At 50.3% G+C, this 27,740-nt stretch overlaps 1 protein-coding gene across 1 annotated transcript; it reads left to right on the forward strand.

Moving 5' to 3' along the window:
* The first annotated feature begins 885 nt into the window (after positions 1 to 885).
* LOC131582760 (hydrocephalus-inducing protein homolog) lies at positions 886 to 26,513 on the forward strand. The gene is made up of 29 exons (XM_058846228.1): positions 886 to 1,329; positions 2,802 to 2,927; positions 3,180 to 3,299; positions 3,433 to 3,567; positions 3,772 to 3,971; positions 5,780 to 5,904; positions 6,482 to 6,683; positions 7,105 to 7,288; positions 7,646 to 7,745; positions 8,239 to 8,357; positions 8,860 to 9,083; positions 9,957 to 10,024; positions 11,425 to 11,654; positions 12,389 to 12,489; positions 13,580 to 13,715; positions 14,163 to 14,327; positions 15,764 to 15,916; positions 16,716 to 16,954; positions 17,298 to 17,553; positions 18,513 to 18,656; positions 18,824 to 18,967; positions 19,457 to 19,770; positions 19,938 to 20,361; positions 21,589 to 21,690; positions 22,378 to 22,587; positions 23,781 to 23,918; positions 24,813 to 24,993; positions 25,487 to 25,555; positions 26,144 to 26,513. The coding sequence occupies exons 1-29, from the start codon at positions 886 to 888 to the stop codon at positions 26,155 to 26,157; spliced, it is 5,067 nt and encodes a 1,688-aa protein (XP_058702211.1). The 3' UTR covers positions 26,158 to 26,513.
* Positions 26,514 to 27,740: the final 1,227 nt, after the last annotated feature.

A 27,740-nucleotide genomic window follows, 5' to 3' on the forward strand; every position in this document is an offset into this window, starting at 1 on the left:
TAAGGTCTTACTAGATGGGTATCTTGTAGTGAAACGTAAACGGCTTCAAAGTAATTTATAGTTTAATTTTCTAGGAGTTTTGGATTGTGGCAAATGGAATACTCATTTTCCATAAGTAGATAATTAGAATAATTTCACACATCTTTATTTTTGGTTTTCAAGAAGCTCTGATTTTGTGGTGTCACTAATGGCAGAGTGTGGCGCTTTCAGTCCGAAAGGGGGCGGAAACACCAATTAAGTGTAGAGTTTTTAGTTCCAGTTTCCCTGCCAATGAATGCAGTGGATCTAATGCTGGCCAAATGCCAAGGGCACCTGCTGGAATTATTTACTCGTTTTCTGTTGCGAGGTAAGAATTACGAGAAGAGCAAAGCAGCCTCAACATTACACCAGGAAATTACTTCTACTACTGGTGTGTCCCTAAGAAGAACAAGAAGCTAAATGTTAGCGCCCAGGAGCTGCAGTTCGCTGGTTCCCAGGTGTGCCACACACGGAACACACACGGGGCAGACGCTGCTTTTTTCCCCTTGGAAGGAGCAGCAGGAGCCGGGTGCGGGGCTCCGGCGATTCCGAGCGGTGCCGCCGGCCCGGCGCGTTCCGGGCCCCGCAGCGGATTGTTCCGGCTCCGATGGGGACCGAGGGGGACCGAGGGGGAACGAGCGGGGACCGAGGGGGAACGAGCGGGGACCGAGGGGGAACGAGCGGGGAACGAGCGGGGACCGAGGGGGAACGAGGGGGAACGAGCGGGGAACGAGGGGGAACGAGCGGGGACCGAGGGGGAACGAGGGGGAACGAGCGGGGACCGAGGGGGAACGAGGGGGAACGAGCGGGGACCGAGGGGGAACGAGGGGGAACGAGCGGGGAACGAGGGGGAACGAGCGGGGACCGATGGGGAACGAGGGGGAACGAGTGGGGACCGAGGGGGAACGAGCGGGGACCGAGGGGGAACGAGCGGGGACCGAGGCGCGCCCGGCACCACCGGCGCGGCCCGGCTCGTTTCAATCCCCGGCCCGGCCCGGCGCGGTTCAATCCCCTGCCCGGCCCGGTTCAATCCCCGGCTCGGTTCCATCCCCGGCCCGGTTCAATCCCCTGCCCGGCCCCGGCGATCGGGCCCGTGGTTGCGGGGTAACCGCGAACGCGGCCAGCGCGGCTGTGGCGCTGCTGCTCCAGGCTCTGTCCGTGCAGAACGCGCTCCTGGCTGGGTGTTCGCAGCCTGGGCGCGGGCACGAGGCTGCTCTGGGCGATTCGCCGAGAGAATTTTCACAGAGAATTGCGAGTTTTCAATTGGCAGAGCATTGGTCTCTGCGAGGATATCCTGAATTTCGTTTGAAGGTAAAGATTGACTAAAGTGGTACTCTGTGGCTTTGTCACATCTGTGCTCTGAAAGAGAATGCCAGAGAGAAATACAGGGTGTGATAGTGCCAGACTGCTGGTGCAGCAGTTCAGGGGCAGGTACAGCTGAGTGGATGAGTAATATCTTTATACAGTTTTGTCACAATGGGCAAAACGTCCTTTAAACAAGATTTAAGCAATACACTATAACATTTCAGTCTCTCACAAGTTCTGTGAGTTGCAGCTGAGAAAGCAGGGGTTGTTTAGCCCAAAGAAGAGAAGGTCCACTCTAGCTATTTTGAAGTAATATTTAAGCTACAGCTTTGTCTGTTCTAGCTATTATTAATGTTCAGATTTTTAGCTCCAGGTTTTAGTATGATCTGTCTTTGAAGTGCACAACATAGCCATAAAGTTCAAAAAAAATCCAACTAGAGGCTTAACAATGCTAGCTACTTATGCCACACAAGCACGTAGCTACTTTCAAATGATAAAAAAAATCTTCAGCACCAGTATATCCATTGAGTCTGCCATAAATTGGGTTGTGGATTTTCAGAGTTCTGTTCTTGCTCCTTCCAGTTTTGTTGAGGCATTGTTGAACATCTGTGACATCGTCTCTTCAAAATGGCTTCTGGACGCCGAAAAGACACACCGGCACCTCCTCTTTTTTTGAGGGAAAAACTGAAGCCTGCTAATGTAAGTACCCTCTGGGGCTGTGTTAAGGCTGGAAACGCCCCTGGTGTCCCTCCTCTCCCTGCCCCTCCTGTTGTCCAGCAGCACTGTGAGGCTGCAGAGCCCTCCCCAGCTCTCTGTGCCGTGCTCCTGTTGCTGGGGGCTGTCCTGGTGCACTTGGGAACACCGTGTGTTGCTCCAGGGACACTCCAGCGTCTTGCCTGGCTGTGCCACTGGGGCCAAGTGAAACCAATGTCCAGCTGGAGCCCTGAGCAGGCGCTTCTCTCCCTGCCCTTTGTCACAGCAATTCCTTCTGTCAGGCTGGACACTCACCTGTGCTGCTCTGGCCAACGTGTGCCCTTGGGCACCTGGGCATGTGGGCGGGGGGGAAGCTCCAACTCTGCCCAAAGCCTGGAGAGACACGGCTGGTGCCAGCAGCAGAGGTTCCAGAGCAGCTGTTCTCTCTCATCTCCTGCGTGGGGCACAGATCCAGCCCTGCAGACAGTACTGGAGTCAGGGCCACAAAGGTCCCTTGGCTGTCTGGAGCTCACTTGACTGAAGATGCCCTGCTGTTGAGGCTCTGTCAAGGAGATCCCTCTGTTTTCTTCTGTGGAGGGCTGTGGGAGCCCAGGCAGAGAAAGCAAATGCTAATTAATGGAGAGAACTAAAACTTGGACTCATTCCTGTGCACCTCACTGTCCTAGTGGCTGTGATCACAAAGTATTCACCAGTAGCAGGTGAACAAGAAGAGCCTCTATGAACAAGGGCACTTCTGAGGCTCTTGCTGGCTTTTTGCCTTTCAGCTGACTCCCTCTGCCTTCCAGAAGGAGATGTCTCTCACCACCAAGCAGAGGCTGGCCATAGCTAAGAAGCTGAGTCTGCCTCAGATTGTCCAGCCTGAAGACAAGCATGAGACCTCCCATCAGAAGGTAGCCTTTCCCTGCCCGTGCTGTTTGGTGTGATATTTGAGGAGGGTACCAAAAGAGCAGCTTGGCTTGAGCCTGCTCAGTGTTGTCCTGGAGGCTTTGATCAGCCCAGGGCAGAGGTGGAAGAGCCGCTGTTTGCCCAGTGTGAGCTGGGCAGATGTACTCACACAGAGTCTGTTCTTCACTGGGCAGCAGTGCAGAATCTTCCTCCCAGCAGCTGAACCTCTCCCTGCTCTCTCTTGCCTCTCCTTGCAGTTCTTGGCAGCTGACCCAGAGCAGAGCTCATTTCAGCCTTGCCCACCAGAGGTGGTGTTCCAGAACTACACCCCTGGTGAGGTCTGTGAAGTGCCTCTGGTTCTGAGGAACATGGACAAGGCAAGTGCTGGGACGCGGAGGTTGAGCACTGTGCGGGAAGAGGACAGTGGAGAAGGGTGGTTAAGGATGGCCCCAGGGCATGTCCACCTGTCTCCCCAAGTGGCAAAAGCATCATTCCATGTCTTTGCTGCAGGTTCCTCATGTGCTGAAGGTCACCTTGGAGAGCTCACCTTATTTCCAGCTGGTGGGCCCCAATGATGCCTGCCGCAAGGTGCCACCGGGCCTCTCCATGACCGTCCGCATCCTCTTCACCCCTGAGCAGAACAAGGTGAGTCTGGAGGTCCCAAGAGATTGGTGTCTTCAGTGGAAAGTCAACCTGCAAGGCTGGATTCAGGGCATCTGGCCTGGGTTTTGAGGACTGTGGAGGATGCTTTCAGTGGAGTTGCACTGGATCCAGAACTGGGAGATAGTTTTTGCCCATGCTGAGGATGGGGATAAACGTCCTGTGCTGAGACAGTTTCTCTTCCTGCAGGATTATTTCCACCAGGTCACCTGCATTACTGAAAGGGAAGAGTTCATTGTGCCAATTCGGGCCATTGGTGCCCGAGCCATCCTGGGCTTCCCTGACCAGCTGGACTTCTCAGAGCAGCCAGTCAAGTGCAGCGCTCAGAAGGTTCTGCTGGTTCGCAATGTCGGTAACCGAGCAGCTCATTACCAGCTGAGCACCCAGAGGTGAGGCAGCTCATCTGTCCTTGTGCAAAACACCTTTGGGTGATAACAGAGTTGGGAAAGAGCAACAAAAGGAACCTGAAGCATCAGAGCTGCTGCCCTGCAGCCCTGGTTGGAAATGGGCAGGACGTGTGGGGGTTGCTGTTACATCTCATGTTTTAAGCACAATGCAACCTTTGAGCTTCCTCTGTCCCAGATTTCCTGGAGGGTGCTGGAACATGTTAGTAGCTGGCTTGCACGCTCCTGAGCACAAGCAGCTTCTGAAATGGTTACTCCCCACTGTCAGCCAAATAGCCCCATTCTCTGGGAGGCCACAGGCACGTGGCTGCCCAGTGGTCCTGTCATGAGAGGCCCCATGTGAGCTGTGTTGTGGACAGCCTGTGCTGTTCCTGTCGGTGTCAGAAGACAATCACTGTTTCTCCTGTTGGCTGAACTGGAGAGGCTAATGCATTTTGGACACCGTATGTGCAAGGAAAGCAGTTCAGTTGGCTGGTGGCAAGTTGAGCAGTCTTGCTGGAGGAGCTGAGGTCAGGAATGCAGCCACAGACCTGCTGTCTCACCTGAGTGGCTTTGATTTTTTTCCCTGGCAAAACAGAGGTCAAAAGGCAAATTGACTTTTCTGCTGTGAAACAGGAGGGTCTGATAGGAGCTTCCACCAAAGCCTGCCCAAGCTGTTTAAGCAGGCTCCTCAGATGCTGTTCAACCAGGCTGCTGCTTTTGACTGTGCAAGTATGGGGGCAGGAACTTGTGAATCTGTGCACAGTTGTTTTCTGGAATTTCCAGATCTTGTTTTGTCACCACTAAAATAAATACCCAATAACGTCTGGTATCCTTTAGCAATGTGCTTGCCAGCTGTTCTATTGAGTGCTACAGAGCACGTTGGATCCTGCTTGATAGGGATTTAAAGAGCTTCTGAACTTCAGGAATTAAATATTGAAGTAGATGAAATAGAGCCTGCGTGCAGCGACAGAGGGAAAGCTGGAGCTTGTGATCTGCTGACTCTGTACAGATATTTTCAGCAGAGAGATGGAGTAATGGCTGCTTTAACCTAACAGACTGGATTTATTAGAGTAGTTAACGCTGTTTGACTTCAGCTGTTACACCATCACTAAAAAGTAATATATGCTAAGATTACATGGTATTTGGGGTTCTTCCTGCAACAGGTGTTAGCAGACAGATGACGCAATTCAATTAGCAGTCATTTTTCTGTCTTCCTTGGGGTGGGAGGCGGATTTTAATGAGATCAATTTTCCCAAAATCAAGTAATTTTAAAATGGCAGTTAAGGCACCAGTGAACAGAAGAACGTTTGGCTACAGCAGGTAACTATACCATGGGACTTGAAGTGGATTGCAGGCTCCTTGCACACAGCATTTACCAAAAGAGCAGGTGAATGGTGCTTTGAGAGCCTTGGTCACAAAACTGGCAGCTTTGCTCACTTGTCAGCTCTGTTTCTAAATTATGTCTGGAGTACTTGGTCCTTGGTATCCTCATGGCCATAACTTTTGCCCAGCTCTGTCAATAAGGGGAGCTGATGGCTGATGAAAGTAAGCAAGATGCGAATGACCTTGAGCCTCATTGGAGAGAGCTGGATGCAGAGTATGGGGGAGATGAGGTCATTTTATCCCACAGGATCCTCTGACAGCTGGATCTCCTCACACTAGAGTCAGTAGCTGTTTCTGATCCTGTCCTGTTTTCTGCTGCCGTGGTTGCTTTGCTCTTTGCTTGCACAAGCGAGCAGAAGTGAACTGGACTGCACTAGAGATAACATCCCCAAGCCTCCCCCAAGAGTCCTGGTATGTCTGTGTTGCAGCCCTTTCTCTGTCATTCCGGCCATGGGAGCTCTGGGCGTTGGTGACAGCATGCAGGTGACAGTGGAATTTCACCCACTGAAGACTGGCGAGCACTGCGCGTCCCTGGTGGTGCACTACGACACAGGTGAGTGCTGGGCACTGCACAGGGCACTCTCTGAATCCCTCAGAGCAGAGCCCTTTCTAAGCAAAAAGGCTGATGTGGCCATGGGTTTAAAGAAGGAAAAGGTGAGAGTTTTCATGGTGTTCATTTTGTCGCTGTCTCGTTCGTAGCCATCTAGTTTGTCATCTTGATCATTGTTGAGCTCCCTATAAATGTCATTTCTAGAGAGCGTGTCTGATATTTGTTGTTTGCATCTCACCTGGGAAACACCTGCAACAGGAATGGTGGTGGGCTTGGTACTAAAGTCTGAGCCCAGATGAATCCCAGGAGTTGGTTGGGAATAATAAAGGTTTGAAAGCTCTGGAAATGAGGGAGCCTTTGGTAGGGGTCTGTTCTAGAGGGTGAAATGCTGGCAGGTTGTCCGGGACATCTTCATGCTGTGCACATGCAGCTCCCAGGTTGTGATAAATGTGCTGATCCATGGAACCGCCCGTTCAGCTAAAAGCTGTGACATTTCCTTCTGTCACCCGTGGTTTGCTCTGTTCCTTGTGCTTCCATCAGCCAGTGAGTTGAGCAAAGACTCCCCTTTACTTTGTTCCAGGTGAAGCCACCCACACAAGCCTTCATGGAAGAGCTGTGGATGTCCCCATCAGGCTGGACAGGAGCACTGTGACATTTGATAAGACCTTTGTCACGCTGTCCAACCGAACGACTGTGCTCATCCACAACCTCAGTAATATCACAGCCCGCTTCCAGTTGAAGGCTGCTGATACTGAGGGAGAGGAGGAGCAGCTGAAGCTGAGGTAGGTTTGAAAGATCCATTTCAGTGATGTATCTTGCCCAAGGGTAAAGCTAACGCACGGCTCCAGGAGATCTTGGTGCTTTTGAATGGCTTAGCGTAAGTAAACCATCCCATCTGTACCTGTCTCCTGCAAGCAGTTGTGTGTCAGGAAAAGCCACCTGAGGTGGCTGGTGCATTCTCCCTCAGCTGTGGCAGAGCCTTTGAGCCAGGGGGTTCTCCTGAGGGCTGCTGGCTTTGGAAACCTCTCCTGAGCTTGCAAGTGTAGAGTGTGCAGTGAACAACAAGTGACCCCCTGATCCATTTGGGACCCCGCAGCTCAGGGACAGCCCTTTGCGGAGGAGCTGCTCCTGCACTTCCACTTCTCCCTGCAAATCTGTGGCTTATTAAACAACCTGCTGGGTTTGTCTCTCCTGTGGCTGCAGGCAGTATCGCAGGCTCTGTGAGCAGGAAAAGGACAAGTTGTCAGTTCTGCTGAAGGAGTATGGAGTGGAGACAACTCGCAGAGAACACTTTGCCCTTCTCATTCGCAGCATCTGGAGTGAGAAGGCAAAGGTGAGAGGAGATGCCATGCTGTTCCAGGATGACATTTTCTCTCTTGAGCCAAAGGTGAGTGATGGCTGAGAACCTCCCCTCCTGCTTCTCTTCCTCCTCCTCCCCCTCATCCCTGAATAAGGTCACTTGACTGATTCCTGCCTCAGCTGGCTTTGTGTGCCAACAGACAAGTCACAGTGATTCTGGTGAGCTCAGAGAGCTGGTTGGGAAAAGCATTTCTGCCCTGTGGGCTCCTGGCAGGCAGCAGAAGCCTGACTAAAGCTTCCAAACTCTTGTCATTAGTGTTATTGATGAGTGCTACTCACTCCTTGCTTGTCACTGACACTCTAAATAACAGCTTACAGGACTGTGTTTGAAAACAAGAAATGCGATGTTTGAAGATAAATGTTTTGCTGTCTCCTTCTGCTTTAGGAGGGCGAGATCGGGCCGAACAGTTCAGCTGAAATCAGCGTGTTCTTTAAGCCCCAGGAGGCCCGGGTCTATAAACAAACAGTTTACTGTGATATCTCAGGTACAGCTCCTTCCCCTGCCTGTCACTGCAGCGAAGGTGAGGTGCAAACACTCCCCCAGATCACTGGGCTCCTGCGGAACTGCTGGCAAGGGTCCGTGGTCAGCAGGGCAGTGCTGGTACATCCCCAGTCCCTGCAGCTTCCAGGGGATCTCCTCTCTCTGGAATTTTTCCCTCTCAGCTGTTGAGAATGCTGCCTGTATTTAGTGAGCTCCTCCTCCCTTTTGAGAAGCACTCTCTGAAGTGCACCCAGAAGGAGGAAGGGCAACATTTCTGGCACTTCCTGAAGTTCCACTACCAACATAGGGGTAAAGAGGAAAGGATGGTCTCTGTGGATGTACCGTATCTCCTGAGGGAACAGAAGGATCCATATCTTTGCCTGGGACGTCAGGAGCTGGTCCCATGCAGCTCAGAGTCAGGGACTAGCACTAAGGCAGCCTGGAGAAGGCAGGACAGTGGAAGGAATTGCTGTACTGAAATAGAAATCTCTCCCCAGGCTGTGAGAAGAGGCTGCCCCTGGTCCTCACTGGGGAAGGACTCGGGCCCCAGCTCGACTTCTACTATAAGGAAGTGGACATTGGGGAGATTTTTGTCAGCGGAAACAACCGCTTTGAGGTGAGCAGCAGGTGTGGGAGGGTTCCTGGTGGCTCCTGGGGCAGCAGTGAGCCTTGTGGACCTGTGGAATTCCTAGCAACTTGGGCCATTGTGATGCTTTAGTCAAATTTGGGGTCTTTCTTGGAAGCTGGATCTTTTTGATGGGCTCAGAAAGGTGTGTCTGTTGTTCATGAAACCCCAATCCCTTCTTTTGGGCAGCCTTCCTTGGAGATCAGCTGGCAGGCTTCCTGCAAAACCACTTGACACATGAAAGCAACACTGGCTCAAAAAGCTGCATGTTCAGAGGCTTGTGTTGCAGTGAAATTATGACTGCTTTGCATGCAAAACTCAAAGCCATACAACGTTGTATTTCCAAGTTGTAATTTTTGGCTTCTGCCATGCAACAGCACAGGGCATCTTCTGCCTTTTACAGGTGTTAATTGTTTAGTTCAAAAGTAACTCTGACTTCTGGGAGAGAGGCAGATTCCTCATGTATTTCTGTTTTGCTTTCCTGCTGCTGCAGGCAGCCCTGTTTAACAGTGGGCCTATTGAGGCTCCCTTCAGCCTCACCCCTCCAAGCACAGCCATGGGCTCCTGCTTCACCTTCCAGCCCCAGGAGGGCATCGTGGCACCAAATGCGCTCCAGGTCATCCGGATCTCCTTCTGTACCACCATCCTGGGGGTCTTTGAGGAAGAATTCAGCTTCCGTGTGACTAAAGCCCCTAAGCCTGCAACCTTGACTATCAGGTGAGGAGGGCTTTGGGAGCTTGCTGGGCACATCTGTAGCTGTTTCTGGGTAATATCTCCCATCTACCTCATTAAGTGGTGGAGCAGAGAAAAAAGGTGTTACCTGAGGTCTTAATCTTGGCTCTGGTTCTGGCGCCCCTTTAGTGTGGGGGTGCCTGCTGGCCTGTGTGGGTACCCGGGAGCTGGAGAGACTCCTCCCTGCAGGGATGTCTCCTGCTTAGGCTGTGGCAGGCAGTGGGATGGATCAGCTTTGGGCAGTAGCTGCTCTGGGCTGTCCCACCTGAACACCCAGCAAGGCTCCCAGGGCTTTGGAGATGGGCCAGCCTGGGTGATTCTGCACCATCAGCAGTGTTTTTAAAAACTTCTGCTCATAATCCATCCCAAATGGGCAGCAGCAGCCTCACCTCACCTGTCATGGCCATGCTGTGGGGGACAAGCTGTGCTCCCAACTCCTGTACAGAGAGTGCTCCGGTCCCTCCTTTCCACAGCCAGGAAAGAGCTGGGAGACAGGGAACTGTGCAGCAGGAATGTGCCAAGGACATGGGCATCATCCCAAAGGGATGCAAAGGGTAAAACCCTCACTCAGCAAAGGGTAGAGGTGGGAAACAAAGAAGAAAAGTGACGACAGGAGAAGCAGAACTCACTTCTCTGGACCACAGCAGCCTGAAGGCCTGTTGCAGACAGTCTGTCAGCTGGTGACCACTTTGCTTTGGCTGCCTCCTTTCCACGTGGGTGCTGTGCTGAGCACAGGGTGCTGGGTTGGTTTGAAACCCGGGGTGGCTCTGACAGCAGCTTGTATCCACCCCCTCCCTAAGGACATTCTGTGCAATTGCTTTTAACAAAGCCACCGCCTCTCTGCCTTTGTCCTCGCAGGGGCTGTGTCATACCACCGACTTTCCATTTTGATGTGCCCGCCCTCCACTTCGGTGATGTCTCCTTTGGTGAGTGTGCCCTGGGCTGGCACCAGAGAGTGAGAGCTTTGTGTGCAGCTGAAATGGAGCACTTGAACATAAGAGCATTCATCACTCCTGCTCCTCCACCACAGCCTCTTCAGGGTGTTAATTGCAGGGCTGCTGGTGCCTCGGGTAGCCTTTTGCCATCGTGAGACCAAACAGGACCCAGGGAATAGAAAGTCAGCATTGCTGTTTGGCCACTTCTTGTTTCCTTTTGAATAAGTGGCACAATAAAAAAAGGCACCAAGCAGGAATCTGGTTCTGCAATAGCAGATGCATCCTGCTTCATCTGATTTCATTCCTAAGGCTTCTTCAGCTGGGGGCAGCTGTTTTGTTTCTTTCAACTGTGCTGCTGACTGTTGTCTGCACCTGGTCACCCTGGTGGCATTTGGGATTGTGACATCCTGTTTGTGCCTCTCTCGTGCCTGTTTTGTGCCGTTTGTCCTTTTTGTGCCTCTCTTGCCTCCCTGCTGGAGCCACTGCTGGAGCCTGCAGTGATCACTGTTGATGGGCATGGAGAAGCCCTGAGCTGTGTCTGCAGCTGCTTTTGCCTCCCCATCTGTGTTCAAATGACTCTTGGGAAGCAGGCTGTGGGAGATGTCTCCTCCACACACAGCTGGCCAGCCAATCCATGACACTGTGCCGGATTTTCCCCAGCCAGCTCCCGGCACCGAGCCCAGAGCCGGCTGTCCCTGGAAAGCAGGGCAGCTTCGGGCTTATGCTCCATGGCACAGGCTGTCCAGCCTCGAGGGCAGAAGCAAGGACAAGGGAGAGGTCTTCCATGTGCCTTCCAGAAAGGATTTATTCTCTTGAAGGTTCCAGGGACAAAAGATAAAAGATACGGGCTACAGCAACTTGTACACGGGAGACGAGCAAGGGGAGTGCACACATAATAACCCAATAGGGAAGACTTAGGGGAGGAGCACAAGGCGGGGTTACATAATACATAAACCAGTGGGGAACACAAGGGGAGGAGAGAGGGGCACATGGGCCAATAGGGCCTGGAGGAATAGGGGAATTCCAAAGGGAGCAGTCCAGGCAGGGGAGTGGCACAAGGGAGGACTGACAACTTAATGGGCGGGGAAACAGGGAACATTCGGGAACAAGGGGCCTGTATCAGGGTGGATTGGCAACCAGGGTAGGCGGGAACAATTGGGACTAAACTATTAACATAGGAGAGGGGGTACAACTTAACAATAAAGAATGTAATTGAATCAAATATAATGACCAACAATGCACAGTAACAAAGCCATATATTCACTGCAATGAGCTGTAGTTCGGATAAGGTAAAATGAGGTAAAATGCAAGCACAATTATCCTACCAGGGTATCCAAACCTGGAATCATGAGATGTTGATGTCTAAATGGATCTTTATGTCGTTTTCTTAGGTTTTCCTCGCACCTTGCAGTGTTGCCTGTTCAACACCTCCCTGGTACCCATGACCTTCCACCTCCACATTCCTGGGGACGGTTTTGGAGAGCCCAGCATCAACGCCTCTAGTCTCAATCCCGCTAGCCCGTCTTGGGGGAAGGAATCCGATTGTCTTATGAAGCCAAGGGAATTTAACATACGTCCCTGCAGAGGGACCGTCCGTGCCCTGGGATCCATGGATATCAAGGTATGGGGAGAGTCAAGCCAGTGGAGCTGAAGCTTCACTGGGGTGTGGGAGGGCTTTAGCTCTGATGCCAGCTTTGAGCACGGTGTGAGTGAGAGATCTGCACTGGCCTGAGGCCTCTGTCAGCTGGGTAACTCGGGATGTTCCTGAAGGAGCACTGTTTTGTTCCCAAAATCACAAGCTGAAATCAGGTACCAGATGGTCAAGTACTGGAGCCATTCTTGTGTTTTTGAGAGTGATTTCTTTGACTGAAAGTGTTCAGAGGAAGGATGAAAACAGAAGGCTGCTGTTAAAGAGAGAGATAGCATTGTCAAAAGCAGTTTTCTTCCTGATCTCGTTTCTCCTCTCCTGGGGAGCAGATGAGTTGTATTGACTGCAGGGATCTTCAGTGGGGACAGAAAATACTCTGCAGTCATGAACTGCCCAGCACCTGCTGGGCCACACTTTGCCCTCAGCTTCCTGCTGTCAAGCTGGACTCGTTCTGTTCAAGACAAAAGACTTCTTCTGCATCTATGTCATTGCAGTCAGGGGAAAAATTAGTGCCTTCAACCAATCTGGTATTGCCAGTAGGCTTTTGTTACTCCCAAAGACCGTGCTCTACGTATGTACCAGCAGAAGAATTAAGGCAAAATCTTGTCTCATTGTACCATGGAAGAAGGATTGGGGGACACCATACATGGGTGTTGAGGTTCTGGGAGTCAGTAAATACTTGCTGCACTTCTTTTCTCTTCTACCAGGTCACTCTGTGTTCCAACACGGCCAGAGAGTACAAGCTGGAGATGGTGATGGACGTGGAAGGTGTTGGCCAGAAGGTGTTTGCACTGCCCCTCACAGCCAGGTACCAAGGCTTTCCTTGCAGCTGCTTGTCTTTCCTCGTGCATCCAGCACCAGCACGCTGCCTGGCTGCAGCTCCAAAGGAGAAGTGCAGATAAATGAGCTGGATCTGCCTATCTAGACATGAGGACAGTGCTAGGAAAGCAGCCCATGGTGAGATGCTCCCCTGCTCACAGCCAGGCCTGGCTCTAGGCCTTTTTCTAAAGGGACCAGGAATAACATTAATTGTGGGCCTGGGGTTTGGTGCTTGAGGTGGAAGAAATTTGCCAAGGCTTGCCTGTCCTCCTTCCTACAAGTGCAGAGCTTGTGCTGGGTTGTGACCACCCTCCAGCATTGGTTTGGGACACAGAGAGCAGCCCGCTGAGATCTGGGTCTGGTTCGCTTCAACAGTGCACGTGTAGTGGGGAAGAGGCTGATGGCAGGAGTGGGGTGGGCAAAAGACCTTACAAGGGGGAACACAGTCTTTGATGTGGCAGGTGAGCTCACGTTTCACTGCCTCCCTCTGGCTCTTTTGAGTAATGCTATCAGAGTTGAGGGCAGAAGTCGTTCTTGCTGCAGCAGAATCCCATCCTGCCGTGCTGCTGTGGGCATCAGTTTAGTGACAAGAGGGATGCAGTTCCCTGGTGCTGTTCCCTCTCCCAGGCAGAGCCATGCAGTCAGTGCTTGGGCTGAAGTTTTGTCAAGGAAGTGCCAGTGGGGACTGTCAGTGTTGAGATCTGTGGGCTAAAGAACTGAGGGAGCTGCAGGAACTGGAAGAAGTTGATCACCCACTCTGTAGGCCTTGTGGCCTCCTCTGCTGGAAGAGATGACTCAGTTCTCAGGCAGGACAACAGTGCCATAGAGAAGAAGTGAGACATTTTCACTGATACCCTGGAGTCTTGTGTTCCTTGAGCCTTGGTGGGCACTGGTCCTCGTTTGAAAGGCTCCCCCAGAGCTCATGGAGGCTGGGATGGTAACGGGGGTCCTTGCAAGTGTCCTTGGGCAAAGAAGAAGCAAAACTGCTAAGACAGCTCTGAAGTCCTTGTAGGACTATTGACAGAAGTTCTCAATGCTGCCAGTATCACTAATGCCCTTGGGGTCATTTCTTTGCCCAGATGCATCGTTCCTCCACTGAGAGTGCTCGACCCTGTTGTGAAGTTCGACCACTGCTGTCTAACGGTGCCCTACGAGGAGAAGCTGACCCTTGTGAACGACAGTGACTTTCCTGGCTGCTACTGTATTCTCCCTCAGGTTTGGCCTTGCATGCACCTCCTCCCCTCAGCTGTTACTGAGGGGGTTATTAGGGAATAAAAGGGTTTGGGCAAGACCTTGCTGGTTTCTATTCAAACCTAAAGCCTTTCTAAGAAGAGGAATCTGAATACACACTTTAGGAAGCAGTTTAAGGTCGTGAGGAAGGTGTTTCTATTCTTGTCTTTGCCTTGCTTTCAAATGGGAGAGCTTAGAGGGCAATGAAAATTTGATGCAAGGAGGCTGTCAGCACAGAAGTGGGTGTGTGTGGATGCAGCAACTTTTGGACGCCCTGGGGGTGCTCAGCACGTCCACCTTGCATCTTGTTTTTTGCCTTTTTGCTTTCTCCTGAGAATTTTTACAAGTGTGTGTGAGTTGCTCCTGTAGTGGATGTAAAGGAGTTTAAAGTTTCCTCGGTTCTGAAGTTGCTTTTGATTCTGCCCCATCTAGGAAAACAAGGAGAAAGCTGCTGCATGGTACTCCAGCTCTGAGCCATCTGGGATTATCAAGGCTCACAGCTCGGTGGAGATCCCAATCACACTCGAGGCCCAGGTGCTGGGAAAGTGCGACATCCCTGCTGAGCTGGCCGTGTTTGGGAGAGAAAGATCCCCACTGGTGAGAGCAAGGGGAGATGTGTGCCTTGAGCAACTCGTGCCACTGGGGTGTAAAGTGTGCAGGGCTTCTTCCAGGAACTTGTCATCTATGGCTGGTGTGGACAAGGGCAGCAGGGATTGGTGGCACAAGCAGCAGCTTATGCCTAGAAAAGAGGAAAGGTGGGAGCCTCATAGGTGGCAATCTCAGTGCCTGACCCAGCATATAGTAACAAGTCTGGGAGGTGGGATAACAAGCCCGGTCTGAAACACACACCAGTCCTTCACACTCTGCCGTGTTATCAGATGGACACAAGTGCTGCTTCATTACAACTGCTCAGGATCACACAGGGACACCCCTGAATCCTGCTAAAGCAAGCACTGTGTACAAGACCATGCTGAAGGAATGTTTTGTGCAGAGCTGGATTGAGGCTTCTCTGAAAGCCCTCAGACCTGAGAACCATCCATCACATCTCCTCAACAAAAGGCCAGCCAAAAATATCTGAATGTCTGCACAACTTGCATCTGGAGCACAGACTTTGCTTGTTTTTTCCACCAAGTTTGCAAATGGATGAGACAAGCAATTCCTGAATTAAAGCCTCCTAAAAGAGGATTCTGAAGATTCTAAGGAAGATTCTAAAGAAGATTCTAAAAGAGCCCTAAAAGAAGCATATGTCATAAGAGCAAGAGTGACTACAAACTATAGGCCCTGTCTGCCAGACAAGGATGCTCTTCATCCCTAAATAGTCTGATTTGTGCCATCAGCACCCCAGCAAAGCCAGCAGTGCTGCAGGATGTGGGTGTGTGTATGTAGCAATAACACCAAGGACAAAGTTGCCATCTGCTTTTATTCTTGTTCCTGTGGGTGGCATTGCCTGTAACGCTGGTGAACAGGGCTTTCTTGTCCCTTTTAAGAATACTGCAGATGAAGGCTTTGTGTGTTTTTATAAGCCTTGAATGATGCAATTACTAATTAATGCCTCTTACTCGTATATACGAAGAATACACATAAGCACAAGTTGAAGGCAGCTAACTCTCCTCTTGTTTACTCTGAGGAGCCTGCTTTTGCTTCTGACTTGTGCTGGCTTCACCAGTGTGGCTTTGTGAATGTTAAAGAAGTTAGTGTTCAAGGATGGCTGTGCAGCAGCAGAAGTTGGGAAGGTGGTTTGGGGCAAGATGGAGCAGTGAATGAAGCAGGCAGGGGGCAGAGGAAATAGCAGTGTGGAGGAGGTGTGAAGAAGCAAGCATGGCAAGCAGCAGTTCTTTGTCCCCTGATAATGGGAGCTTGTGGCTTTCAGGTGTGGTCGCTGCAGACCCCACGCTCACTCCAGGCTTTCTGTTTCAGTCAACATCACTGACAAGTTATCCCCAGTCTAGGAATGCTCTAAGAGCTGGCTAAGTTTTTAAAACTCTCCTTGTTGAGTCTTTTTTTTGATCTTTCCTCCCTTCCTCCTGGAACAGGTAATCCATTTAGAGTGCGTTGGCCAGGGACCGGTTGTCTATGTCTATCCCAGGCAGATAAACTTTGGCACTATCCCTGTCGTACAAGACAGTGTCAAAACTCTCCATCTCTCCAATCAGAGTGCCATTCCTGCAATCTTCCGGGCAGAGATGGTAAGTGGGGCTGTTTTCCAGGGAAGAGTGCTGGTTTGGAGTAGACCTTGACTTGTTTTTATTATGTGCTGGCTTGGGGCTGAGTGGGATGTGCTCCCTGCTGGAGGGGACATCTGTGAGAGGCTTGAAAACAGCATAGAAAAGAGATTTCTGGATATCTTTTTGTATTTCTATATCTTCTATATCTTCTTTATATCTCTATCTCTATCTCTATCTCTATCTCTATATTTTTTTTCTGTATCTTCTGTATATTGGGTGGGTTCAACTTCTGGAGCTGGTTAAAGCCAGCCCTGACCCATGGCTGAAGCACTGATGGACCCATGGGAAAAGGAGACTTTGGGGTTTTGCTCAGCTGGCTTTGCAGAGTTATTCTTCAGGCTCTCAGCAGTGTCCTCCAGCTGTGTGGCTGCTGGGCTGGGATTTGAGCAGTCCTGGCTTCCTCTGCTCTTGAGCCTTTGTGCAGATGCAGCTCCACTGTCAGGAAGCCAGGAGAGGGTAAAGAGCTTCCCATGGCAAGCACTGCAAAGAGAGCAGGAGGGGGAATACCCTTCTCCTGAGGGGGAGCTTCCTCTGGGTTGAGCAAAACGAGGCTGATGATGTGGGTCTGTTAAAGGAAGCTTAAATACAGGTTGTATAAGCTCTTGGAGACTTGCTGCTGCCAGACACCATAGCTTACATTTAGGGAAATTAAACACTTATGGTTTTTAACTCATCTCCTTAGCCCTCCTGTTTCCTGCATCTCAGGGCAGAGCAGGGTCCATGGTTTCTATCCTAAGTTCGTGTTTGGTTTGTCTTACAGGCTGGGAAACGCTCCTGCTGGAGGGTTGAACCCAATAAAGGGGTGGTGGCCCCTAATAGTGAGCTGCTTGTTGCTGTCATAGCAAACCTGAATGACACAAAGAAATTCCAGGATAGCGTGACGGTGTTCATTGAGAACAGCCTTACGACCACCATCTCTGTCCAGGCTGTGGGCATTGGCACCACAATTGTCACCGACAAGCCTCTGGTTCCTGCCCTCGACTTGAAGTCCCACTTCAGGTAGGAGACTCTGACTTCTCCTTCTTTGGAAGAACAGTTCTTCCAAAGTCCTTCAGGCTAGATCTTCTTCAATACTCAAGGTCCCAGCTCTGTTTCCCTGATGCCACAGGAATTCCTTTAGAAATATATCACCTGAGAGTCACTGGATATCCTGGAAAGCCTCAGAGATGGAAAAGCTGAAAGAGCTGGCAGGGCTGAAGCTTTGAGCCTGGGCAGCCTTTTGGGCAGAGGTTTTATTGCAAGAGGGTACAGTCAGGGAGTGCCATCAGGGTGAAGCTGAGGCTGAGTGATCACGGGCAAATAGCAGCTCCCATGACATTTTCTATCTCTGCTTCTCTTCTAGCTTCACTCCCTGCTGTTACAAATTCAAAATGACCAACAAAGGGAGACAAACGCATCAGCTGTACTGGAGCACAGAAGGGTTCCACGCCTTTCGGCAGAATACTCGTCCCCCTGCCCTCAAGGGCAGCAGGAGTAAAGACGCTTCCCAGACCCCCAGACCTGGCAGCCCCGTGTTTAAGCTGCGGCCGCTGATGACGGACCTGAGGCCAGGCCAGACTGTGGAGATGGTGCTGGAAGGCTGCTCCAGCACTGTCCAGGTGAGGCCCCTGCCAAGGGCTGAGCCTTCCCTATGTGATCCCCTCCACTGCGGCTTCTTCTGCAGCTGCCTGACATCTGCCTGGGACAGGGAGCAAGTGACTTCAAGAAAGTATTGTAAGGCTGGCTGCTTTCCTTGCTGGCCACCATCAGTTGCTAAGGCTCTTTTGTGTTTCTGTAGCTCCCATAAACCCAACTTGCTGATCCCAAAATGCAGGCTGAAGGAAGTGTTGCTCCTTCGGGCAAATGGGTTAGCGCTGTCATGTGCTGAGGCAGAAAGGAAACCAAGAGAAGAAGTTGCACTTAGACTAGAAGCCTAGGCAGGAAGTACATTAAGCTATGGTCATGTGTTTCTTCTCAGGGAAGCAGGGAGTAAAACAAAAGCCCTGTGAATGGCCCAGTTGTCTGGGAGCAGCATTGCTTTTCCTCTGAAGACAAACGTGGGCAGAGGGCTAGTCCAGCCTTGAGTCCTGGAGGGGGAAAACACAGTGTGCCAGCTCTAATGATCAGTGCGATGTCCATCCAGGCGGGAAACTGTTCCCAAGGATCATTAGAATTGACAAATTGCCTTGTGTCAACTTTTCTATTACTGCTTGCCCCAGTCTCTCAGCCAGCCCTGGTGTCCCAGACACAGCCAGGTTTTGCAGCACCCTTGGAGAGCAACTCAGAAGAAGAGATTTTAGCAGAGTTTTGGGGTGTTCTCCTGGCTGGACCTTTCTTTCCAGGGGAAATGAAACTCTGCAGAGAAGCTGCCAGCTAAGTCTGGCATGGCTTCCCTGGCTCCAGGACCCCTGGGCACAGATATTTAGAATAAATAGACAGCAGCACAGAAAGAAAAACGGGCTATTGAGGAGAGCAGAGCCTAATTACAGTTGTTATTAATAAGTGACAGGAATAGGGCCCATGGGTGGGTGTTTGGCCTGCCAGCACGCACTGGGTGACAAGTGAATCTCTCATGCAGGAGGTGAAGGAGCGGCTGCTGTGCCATGCTGTGGTGGGGAAAACAAAAGCAAAGAAGCAGATCATGCAAGTGGATGTCACCTGCAAGTTCATTTGCCCTTCTGTGCAAATGTCGACCAAAGCAATAACATTCCGTGTGGAAAAGGTAAGTGTCCGGATTGCATCCTGGCATTTAAAGGTGTAACTCTTCAATTGCCTGGAAGTAAATGGAGATATTTGCACTTCTGGGGTTGAAAATTGTGAAATGCATCTGAAGGGAAAGAAGGTCTATGGCCACTTGAGGTTGTTTTCCCTTGTCTCCTGTTTCTGTAGAAACCCAGTGACATCCTCATGCCCCAGTACAAGCCTTTGTCTTTAAGAAACACCTGTTCGCTGCCATTAAGCATTGTGCTGGACTTGAAGCAGCCATTCCTAATCTGCAACAGGGACCAGCAGCCCCTTCCTGCGGATTCCAAGGTGAGCTTGAACAAGCTGTGGGCTTGTTCAGTGGGGTGTGAAGAGGAGGGATGTGGTGGTGCACTTCTGCTGGGAGGTCCTCGAGCTGAGAAGTTTATTCTGTAGTGTCAGCAGTAGATTGGCCTGAGCTGCATCAGCAGAGCTGCTGAAGGAATCCAAGTCTTATCTGAATTAGTAACAACCATGCTGGCTCTAAAACATGAGGAGAGGGGAGCAGGAAAGAAGACTGGGGCAAGCCATGCAGTAGAGGTGTCTCCTGGAAAGCATCCCAGTTCTCCAGCAGCCTTGGATTGCTGTTGAGCACAGAAACATGAGCCCAAGAGAATCTCGGACCAGAGCATGATGCCTGCAGACAGATCCTCCCTGTAAAGAAATGAGGGTGGACTGAGAAGCCCACGCTGGGGTCACACTTTGAACATTTACTGTTTCCTGCTGTCAGACCTTGGGACATGATCACAAAGGTGCTTAATGCTTTTCATCTCTTTGCAGCCCATGACACTGGATGTAGGAGAGGAACTTCATCTCTGCATCCAGTTTAACCCAGCTTATAAGAAGGATTTGAAGAGCTGGGTGGCAGAGAAGGTTCTCAGGCTGCGCTTTGTGGGGCATCCTCGTGAGGAACACATCACTGTTCGGGGAGAAGTCTACTTCCCCAACCTCCATCTCCAGGCCGAGGCTGTGGACTTTGGCTGCATCATTAATGACACGGAACAAGAGTTGTGTATGGAGATGAGCAACTGCAGCCCAATTCCTGTCCAGTACCACTGGTCATTCCTGACAGACAGCCAGGTGAACACCATAAGGTATGTGCATCATCCCAGAGCTGCTCTGAGCATGGACCTGCTCCAGCCTGGCTTGGGAGTGGCTGTTACTGAGCTCACCACACCAGACTCCCAGTGAGGAGCTGCTCTTGCAGGCATCTCTCTCTCTCCCACTACAGGTCCATGATCGTAGTTATGTTATTTTCCAGGTTCCTCCCTTCACCACCTGAATTCAAACCCCAGTCATCAAAGAAGGAGGGAGTGTTTCAAAGGAGATACTCCAAGATTAAAAGTGTGGAGGAGCCAACTGAAACCCCGGAATCAACACTGGATTCTGCCTGGGAAGATTCTGCCCAGGAGGATTCTGCCCAGGAATACTCTGCCCAGGAGGATTCTGCTGAGGAGGATTCTTCTGAGGTAGATTCTGCTCATGAGAGTTCTGACCAGGAGGATTCTGCTCATGAGAATTCTGATCAGGAGGCTCCTGCTCCCGAGGATCCAGCACAGGAGGATCCTGCACAGGAGGATCGTGCCCAGGAGGCTCCTGCCCAGGAGGATCCTGCACAGGAGGATCCTGCCCAGGAGGATCCTGCACAGGAGCCAGCAGATGCAGAGGACCCTCTGAAAGCAGAGGTAGATTTTCTTGTGCACCTGTAACTTGCGTTGCCTCCTCAGCTTGCCACCAAAAAGTCATGCCCATGCAACCTCCCTTTTTGCTGCCCTTCTGCCCTGTGCCCTGAGAGTGGCAGTTGGACATGGGGTGTTTGTGGAGGGAGATATAGGGAAGTTTTGCTTGGAGAAGCCCACTCAGATCCTGCTATATATATGTTATACTACTTATACTACTATTATTATAGTATTATTATATATTAGATTAATTATTTTACTATTATTATACTACTATTATATATTACACTACTCCTATGCTGAGTTTGGGATTTTTTTGGCGTATTTTCTTTACAATGTAAAATGTGGTCTTAATCTACACAATGATAAGAAGGCTTCCATCTTCTTTTGTGTGTCAAGCCATGAAGAGTCCTGATCTTCATGTACCGCTTTCCCAACCCAGCCAGAGCACTCACATCTCTGCCTTCACCCGAAAGCTGGTGTTGCAGTGACAGCTCAGAGCTGTCTTTAATAAAGCAAGACTTTGCAAAGTCACTGTCTCTTCCTCCAAACAAGGGGAAAGGCCTTTGATCTGCCAACTTGCCTGGTGAACATTAGTGCTTTGGAGTGGGAAGTGGCCCCTTGTTCTGCATCATGGGGAAGAGAGACTGCTCATGGGGTAATTAAAAAAAACAGATGTAAGGGAGCAGAAGAGTTTCTCAAAGCCCCAGTGTTGGCATTAAGGAGAGGGGTTGTTCCTGCTCACACACAAATACCAGTTGTTTTAATTCTGCAGTTTTTCTGAATCAGGAGAAACAAAGCCCTATAGATGCAATGAATAGTGTGGTGGAATGTTTTCAGACAGAAGCATAAAATCATCTTTCTTTCCTGGTTGTTGCCATGCATGCACAAATAAACTAGGGAAATTCAAGTGGCTGTCCAAGAATCCTGAAATGGTTTGGCTTGGAAGGGACCTTTAGAGACTTTGTAGTTCTAACCCTCCCTGCCTGACTGCTGGGGGCACCCAGTTCCCTCGTGCAAGTTTGATGTAAGAAGTGCAGAGGGAGCCCAGCTCTCATCTGTGGGTGGGATTGGACCCACACTCGACCAATGGCCTGGACATTTTCACACCTGATCTGTGCCCAGGTCCTTTCTCAGCTGCTCCTGCTGTGATGAGGTGGTGGAGCCTGCAGCAGAGTGATCTTGCTCAGAGCAGCCCGCTGCTCACTGCAGCCCATGGTGCTTGTTTTCCAGGAGCTGCCATCCACTGCTGTGGAGCCTCAGAGGCAAGTGAGGAGGAGGAGAGGGTTGAGCCAGTTCTCAGAGATGAAGCGCCTCAACTTGGGAATGCAGGAGGTAAGTGGGAATTTGTCTCACTTCCATGTTTCCAATATGGAAAGCTGTTCTGTAGCCCCCCAGTCCCACTGGTGGCCCTCAGCATTGCCCACAGAGGAGCCTCACATCCGTCTACACCCATCCCAAAGCTCTGCTGAAGCAACTGGTCACTGGAGAGGCCGTGTGGGATGTTTTGTAGGGCTGCCCCAAGATGCTCCCTGTGCAGCACCTGTGGGGCATTGCTCTCATTTACCTCATCAGGTGGCTGACAGGAAATTTTTGTAGGAACTTTGGCCATAGCAGCTTGAGAGAACAGCACATAGATCAGAGAGAGAGGGAAAAGCCTCAGAAGTCAGATGAGCCTTGCCCAAGTTCCAAGGGTTCCCACCTGCAAGTCTGAGGTGCTTTTCTGTAGGCAGTGAGAAGTGTTTCCAAAGACAAATTCACAGCAGAGAGAATTTCTTGCTGCCAGGAGACATTCCAGTTTAATTTAATGCAGTGTATACTCATGGATAAGTGATTATGGGAGAAGATTTTACTCATGGTCCCTCCACTGGACCAGTGGAACGGACCTAGGACGAGATTAGGGTGATTCTGGCTTGGGGAATAGGCCCCTCCAGCTATGACTCTGCATTACTCCAAGACACAGCTGCTCTTCTGCATCTGTTTCCACACTCAGCACCTCGATCTCTCCTTGTCTCCCTCCAGGTTTTTGATGTCCGGCCACTGTGGGGTGAGCTGCAGCCGGGACAGAGCCACCTGGTCACCTTCTCCTTCTTTGGCTACGCCAACATCGTTGCCCGTGTCAGGGCTCTGTGCCACGTGGAGGGAGGCCCCACCTACGAGGTGGTGCTGACCGGGCAGGCTTCGTGCCCCAGCTACCAACTGGACGTGGAGGAGATTGACTGGGGGCTGCAGGTACCACAGGCTTCTCCTGGCACAGCTCCTTGTCTTGGAATCGTGGCCACTGGGTTCCTGCCTACCTCGATCCCAGGCTCTCTGCCCTTCTCAGCTGCTTTGCTGGCTCTGAGGCTTGCAAGACAACCTTTGAGAGCTATGTCCAGCATCCAAGCTGGTTTAAAATGGCCATCTCCACCCCTCCCTTCCTTCCTGGCCGAGGGACACCACACCAGCCCCTTCAGGGCACCTAACACTGCCTCCTGGGGAAGACAAGGGTCCCACTGAAGATGTCCAGAGGGACATGTCCCTGAGATGTCCCTCCACAGATCTGCTCCTAAAGCTTGAGCTGCAGGGAGATGCTCTTGTCTAATGCTCTTGCTTGAGCCACAAAATAATCCAGGGAGGAAGCTGGGCTTTCAGTCACTTCAGTAGCTGAAGAGAATGTCCCAGAATAATCCCCACTTTACTTCTTTATAGTTAAAAGCCCACAGATATTTCCAGCTGCTGGCCCTGTCTGTGCTGTCCTGTGTGTCTCTCTTGTCACCTGTATGTTTCTTGCCAATATTTGCATGCAGGTGCCTTTTCTTCTGGAATGCCTCTCTTAGAAATGCACTGACTTTTAGAAAAGTGTTCACTAATAACGATTCATCTGAGTGGGCTGTGCATCTCCCTCCTCAGGAGCTGAGCACAGACACCCCCATCACCAGAGCAGCTTCTTTTATACCCTTTATAGCCGGCCGGGGCGGTCCCTGTCCCCTTTCCCTTTGGATGGGTACTCAGGAACTTACATTCTCTCTGACTGCCAACTTTGCTGCCCCCTCCCCTCTCATCCTATTTCCTTTTCAGTCAGGTCTTCAACCCTGCCCCTCTGTCAGCTCACAGCAACACCCAGCAAACCAACCTGAACAAACCCAAACAACAGCACATAGAACCAATGGCTTTTATTCTTTCACTTATCAACCTTTTGGCTTCATCTCACACACCTCGGTGCCACTTCCTGTGTTTCTCCTGGCTGTTGGTGACCCCTCAGAGTGTAGAGGACCTGTGTCCCCTGGCTCCATTATTACTGGCCCTGACAGAGAGGTTTTACCACCTCTCAGTAGTTGTGTGGTTGCATTGTGGCTGTTTGTTTTCAACCCTATGAAAGAGGAAGGAGATTGCCAGCATCAGACCTGTATCTGTAACATCCCACTCCTCTGTCCTCTGTCCAGGTGTTTACCAAAGTCCTCCAAGCAGAGGTCACCCTGCGCAACACCGGGGTCATTGAGTTCACTTACGTGGTGCCAAACTCCAGCACTGGCACTGCAGCAAACCCTCTGCCTGGTGTGCCCGTGGTCATGCCCACTACTGTGAGTAGTACATTGGCTCTAGCCCTGTGTCAGGTGGCCCAGGAAAGGGTTAAAGGAAAAAAGAGGGTAAAAGAGCGGGGGGGAAACCCCAAACCCAGCCCTGAGAGTCAGGGCTGTAAGCAATTGGTGCTGGGGACAGAGAGGTCAAGCAAGTGCTCGCCTAATAGACTCCCCCATGGCCTTGGCTGGCAGGTACCACTGGCCAGAGGCACGAGTGCTGAGCTCTCTGGCTGTGCTGATACTGGAGTTGGGTGCTGCTGCCTCTTCTGAGGGTCACTTTATTCCTTGTCCCTGTCTCCCTGCTGCCAGCATTAAGCAGCATTTACATATTCCTTGCTTGGGCTTGAAGCTCCTTTGCCAGAAATGGCACAGTCCCTGTGCTGGTCCCTCGCTCCTCCAGCTTTGCTTCTCTGCAGGAGCTTTGTGGGGCAGTGAGGGGAGCAGGGAGGAGCGGGGCTGAAAGAGCAAGAAGAGTTTGCAGCATCCCACCATGCTAGCTTCTCAGTCCTGCCTGGATGTCTTGGAGCTTTAGCAGTATTCCTGTCCTTGGCCCTGTTGGAATGGGAAGGGGAAGCCAAATGGTTTCCCATGGTTTCACGTGTGTCTCGTGCAAGGGGTGACAGGCTGGTGTCCTCCTGCTGCGAGCACCTGCGGACACAGCTCTGCATGGGCCGTGCAGTCAGTTGTGCTGGGGCTGCAGCCTGGAGAGACCTCGGGAGGACACACTGCACCCCAGAGTTGGAGGCACAAGCTTTTGGGCACAAGGAATGTAGAAAGGGATGTGGTCTGATGTTTTCTTCTAGATGAGAACCTGTCTTCTCAGCCTGTCTGTCCCCTGAGCCATCCCACATCACATCTTTGATGCAGTCCCTTCCTCCTCTCCCGTCTCTGCAGGGTTCCATTGCACCTGGCGAAAAGCAAGTGCTGAAAGTCTATTACCTGCCAGGAAAGCAGGGAGTCTTCTGCAAGACTTTCCAGGTCCAGGTGGCTTATCTGGAACCAGCAGAAATCTTCCTAAAAGGAGAGGGGACCTTGTCTGGAATCACCAAGGACCTACCCCGGAAAAGTTCGAAAGGTGAGCACTACCTGTCATCTTCCAGAAAGATCCCCCGGGTTTTCCCCCTACCATAGCGCATTGGGCAGCTCACACCCATCTCCACCAAGTCTGGAAGTTTCAAGGCTGCCAGACCAACACTTTGGCCTCTCTGGTTGCTTCCTGAGTTTTGAGCAGTTGAGCCTATTTAGGCTTTCTCTCAGGAACCATCCTGCAGATCTTGCCAGCACATTGTTGGAGGCCCAGAAAGATGATGGCTAGGCAGAAAAGCTTGGCAAAGCTGTAAGAGAGGCTAGCAGGGCTTTTGGCAAGGTTGGATCTGCGTGACATTGCAGGGGATGACATGGTCCCCTGTGAGGAGGAAGATAAGTGAGAACAAACATGAGAATTCAGACAGGAGCAGCAGCATCCATTGTTTCTGGGAGAGACCAGTGTTGGGGAAGTGGGACTTCCCAGCTTAAATGGGATTGGCAATGTTCCTAGTCTTCTATTTATGGATCATTTTTTCCTTCAGGAAAGAGGAAGAAAAGAAACCTGAAGAAAGAAAAAAGGAAGAGGGATGAATCATCTGCCATCCACCCTGGTAACTGAGTCTGTCATTGATGGAGTTATTGATTGTCTTGGCTGAAAAGCAGGCTAGTGTCCAACATCTCCCAGGGCCTCTTCAGCTGAGGGGCTCCCCCAGCAGCTTGCTGGGTCTGGTGGAAGAGGTGGGAGGGTTATTCCCACTTGGGAAATTGGAGGAGTAGCAGCTGGGCTTCCTCTCCAAGTAGCCTTTGCTTATGGCCAGCTCATCCTCCATGCTTTCAGCTCTCAGATACATACTGCCATAATCAGATGATAAGATTTCTGGGCCACTTGCTGAATTTGGAGAGCTTGTGGTGTGTTCTCATTTGTGAATGAGAGAGCTATTTATATTTAAGTGTTTATACCTACCAAGTGAGCAGAATATTCAGTCAGTGAAGGGTCAGGCACCAGTGAACTCTTCTTCACTTGCTGTGTAAATGGCAAGAGGGGCAACTGAACTGGTGAACTTGGTGTTTTCCAAATGGCATTTTCATGATAGCCCTCATTATTCTTATATATTCTCTCACATATACTTGTATATTCTCTCATATATACTTATATATTCTCTCATATATTCTTATATATTCTCTCATATATTCTTCAGAAGACAAACCCTGAGAAGTTCAGTCCTGAAATTCTTTCTGAAACTGGGAAGCTCTTTATGAAGAAGTTTTCTGTTGCTAAGCCTGTGAATGCTTTGACATGCCATCACGTGGAATTTCCCTTACTCTGAAGGACTCAATGAATTAATTGAAGAACCTGATGAGTGAGAAGAACCTCAAGTTCATGCAAGGTGTGCATTGGCACACCTCATTTATTAATAAAGCAGGAAAAAAAAAAAAGTCTTACGTGAAGAAATCTGTGAATGCTGAGCTCTCTACCCAGGCATGACACAAATTTCACGAGATCCTGTGCAGTCTTCCTCTTCTCTCAGATGAAGCTTTTCAGGACAGAGAGCTGGATTCTGTCCACCTCTCTGAAGCACCTGGAGCTCTTATAGCCAGCCTTAACTACAACTTGAAGTTCCACCACGTCCCTTGCCACTGCACTTGGATAGCTAACACTCTAAACCCCTATCACAAAGCCAATGTCACCCTTTCAATGAGCATGGGTGACCCTCTGATGGCAAAATCGTTACCTTTCTGATACTTTGGCCCAGATAACACTGGGGATTGTGGTAGACTCACAGAGAGAAGACTCTTGGTCTGGTGTGCGGTGTATGACACTGATTACGTGGATCACAATGTCTGGTGACATGGTGAACAGGTAAGTCTTCCCCCTCCTCCCCTTAAAATGACATTATTTAACAGTAGCTCTAAGTGGACTAAACAGAGTTTGACTTTTCTATGTGTAAAGTTTAATGGTTTGTGCAGAGCCATCAGGTGCCAATGACAACTTACATGCTGTAGTAGTTTAGATGAAGCAGTTGCCATGACAGCTAAATAAACAAACATGTTTGTAAGCAGATGTACAGACAATATCCACCTGCAGTCATCGAGTAGCAATGGCCTTTTTCATGTTTGATAGCATCTAGTTTCATGTTCCATCCTCAGCTTGCTCCAAAGATACTTGAGGGACTTGGCAATAGCAGTAAATGGAGCTCAGGTAAGTTAGGCATAAACCAGAAGGAAGCTAGATGAGAAATAACACAGCAAAAAGGCACGCAGTCTGAACAGAGAAGTTCACAGACTTTAACTGTGAGCACTGCCATTGTTACTTTCATCCCTGTCACAGCCTGGTAGTGCCCAGAGTGATTTTTGATCCTGAAAGAAGCATCAGGTCTGTGACAAAGTCCTGTATAGGCTAAGGAAAGGTTTAGTGAAGTCACATTTGAATTTCAAGTAGAGTCTTAAATGGCCCTTGTCTGGTTTGTGTTATTCTGTGCAGAAGAGTTTGCACTCTTTGCTGGAAAATGAAAAAGAATGTAATATAGAATCCCATTTAGGAAAGCAGTTAAGTCACTTACTTTTGTCCTTCTTGGCTTTTGTGTTTTTCCTAATGGGACGTAAGTTTATGCTGAAATTAAAGCTTAACTTTTTCTCTTAGTTTTTTTTGTTTTTCTCTCAAGTCTCTAGTGATTCAACCAGTAAAGTTTCAAACAGCCTGGATCTGTGACCTTAACTGGTATTGCTTAATGGTAATCTTTTTTAAATTAGGAAAAGGAAGTAATACTACCTTTAGCATTTTTCCTGCTTTAAAAA

Source organism: Poecile atricapillus, chromosome 10 (assembly GCF_030490865.1).
Source record: "Poecile atricapillus isolate bPoeAtr1 chromosome 10, bPoeAtr1.hap1, whole genome shotgun sequence".
In the NCBI taxonomy this organism is placed as follows: domain Eukaryota; kingdom Metazoa; phylum Chordata; class Aves; order Passeriformes; family Paridae; genus Poecile; species Poecile atricapillus.

Bases quoted from the DNA above. Each gene is read 5' to 3' on its own strand.
- LOC131582760 (XM_058846228.1), top strand. From the start codon at position 886: ATGGGGAACGAGGGGGAACGAGTGGGGACCGAGGGGGAACGAGCGGGG. The intron at 3,568-3,771 runs GTGAGTCTGGAG...CTCTTCCTGCAG, and splicing joins TCACCCCTGAGCAGAACAAG to GATTATTTCCACCAGGTCAC. The intron at 16,955-17,297 runs GTAGGAGACTCT...CTTCTCTTCTAG, and splicing joins GACTTGAAGTCCCACTTCAG to CTTCACTCCCTGCTGTTACA.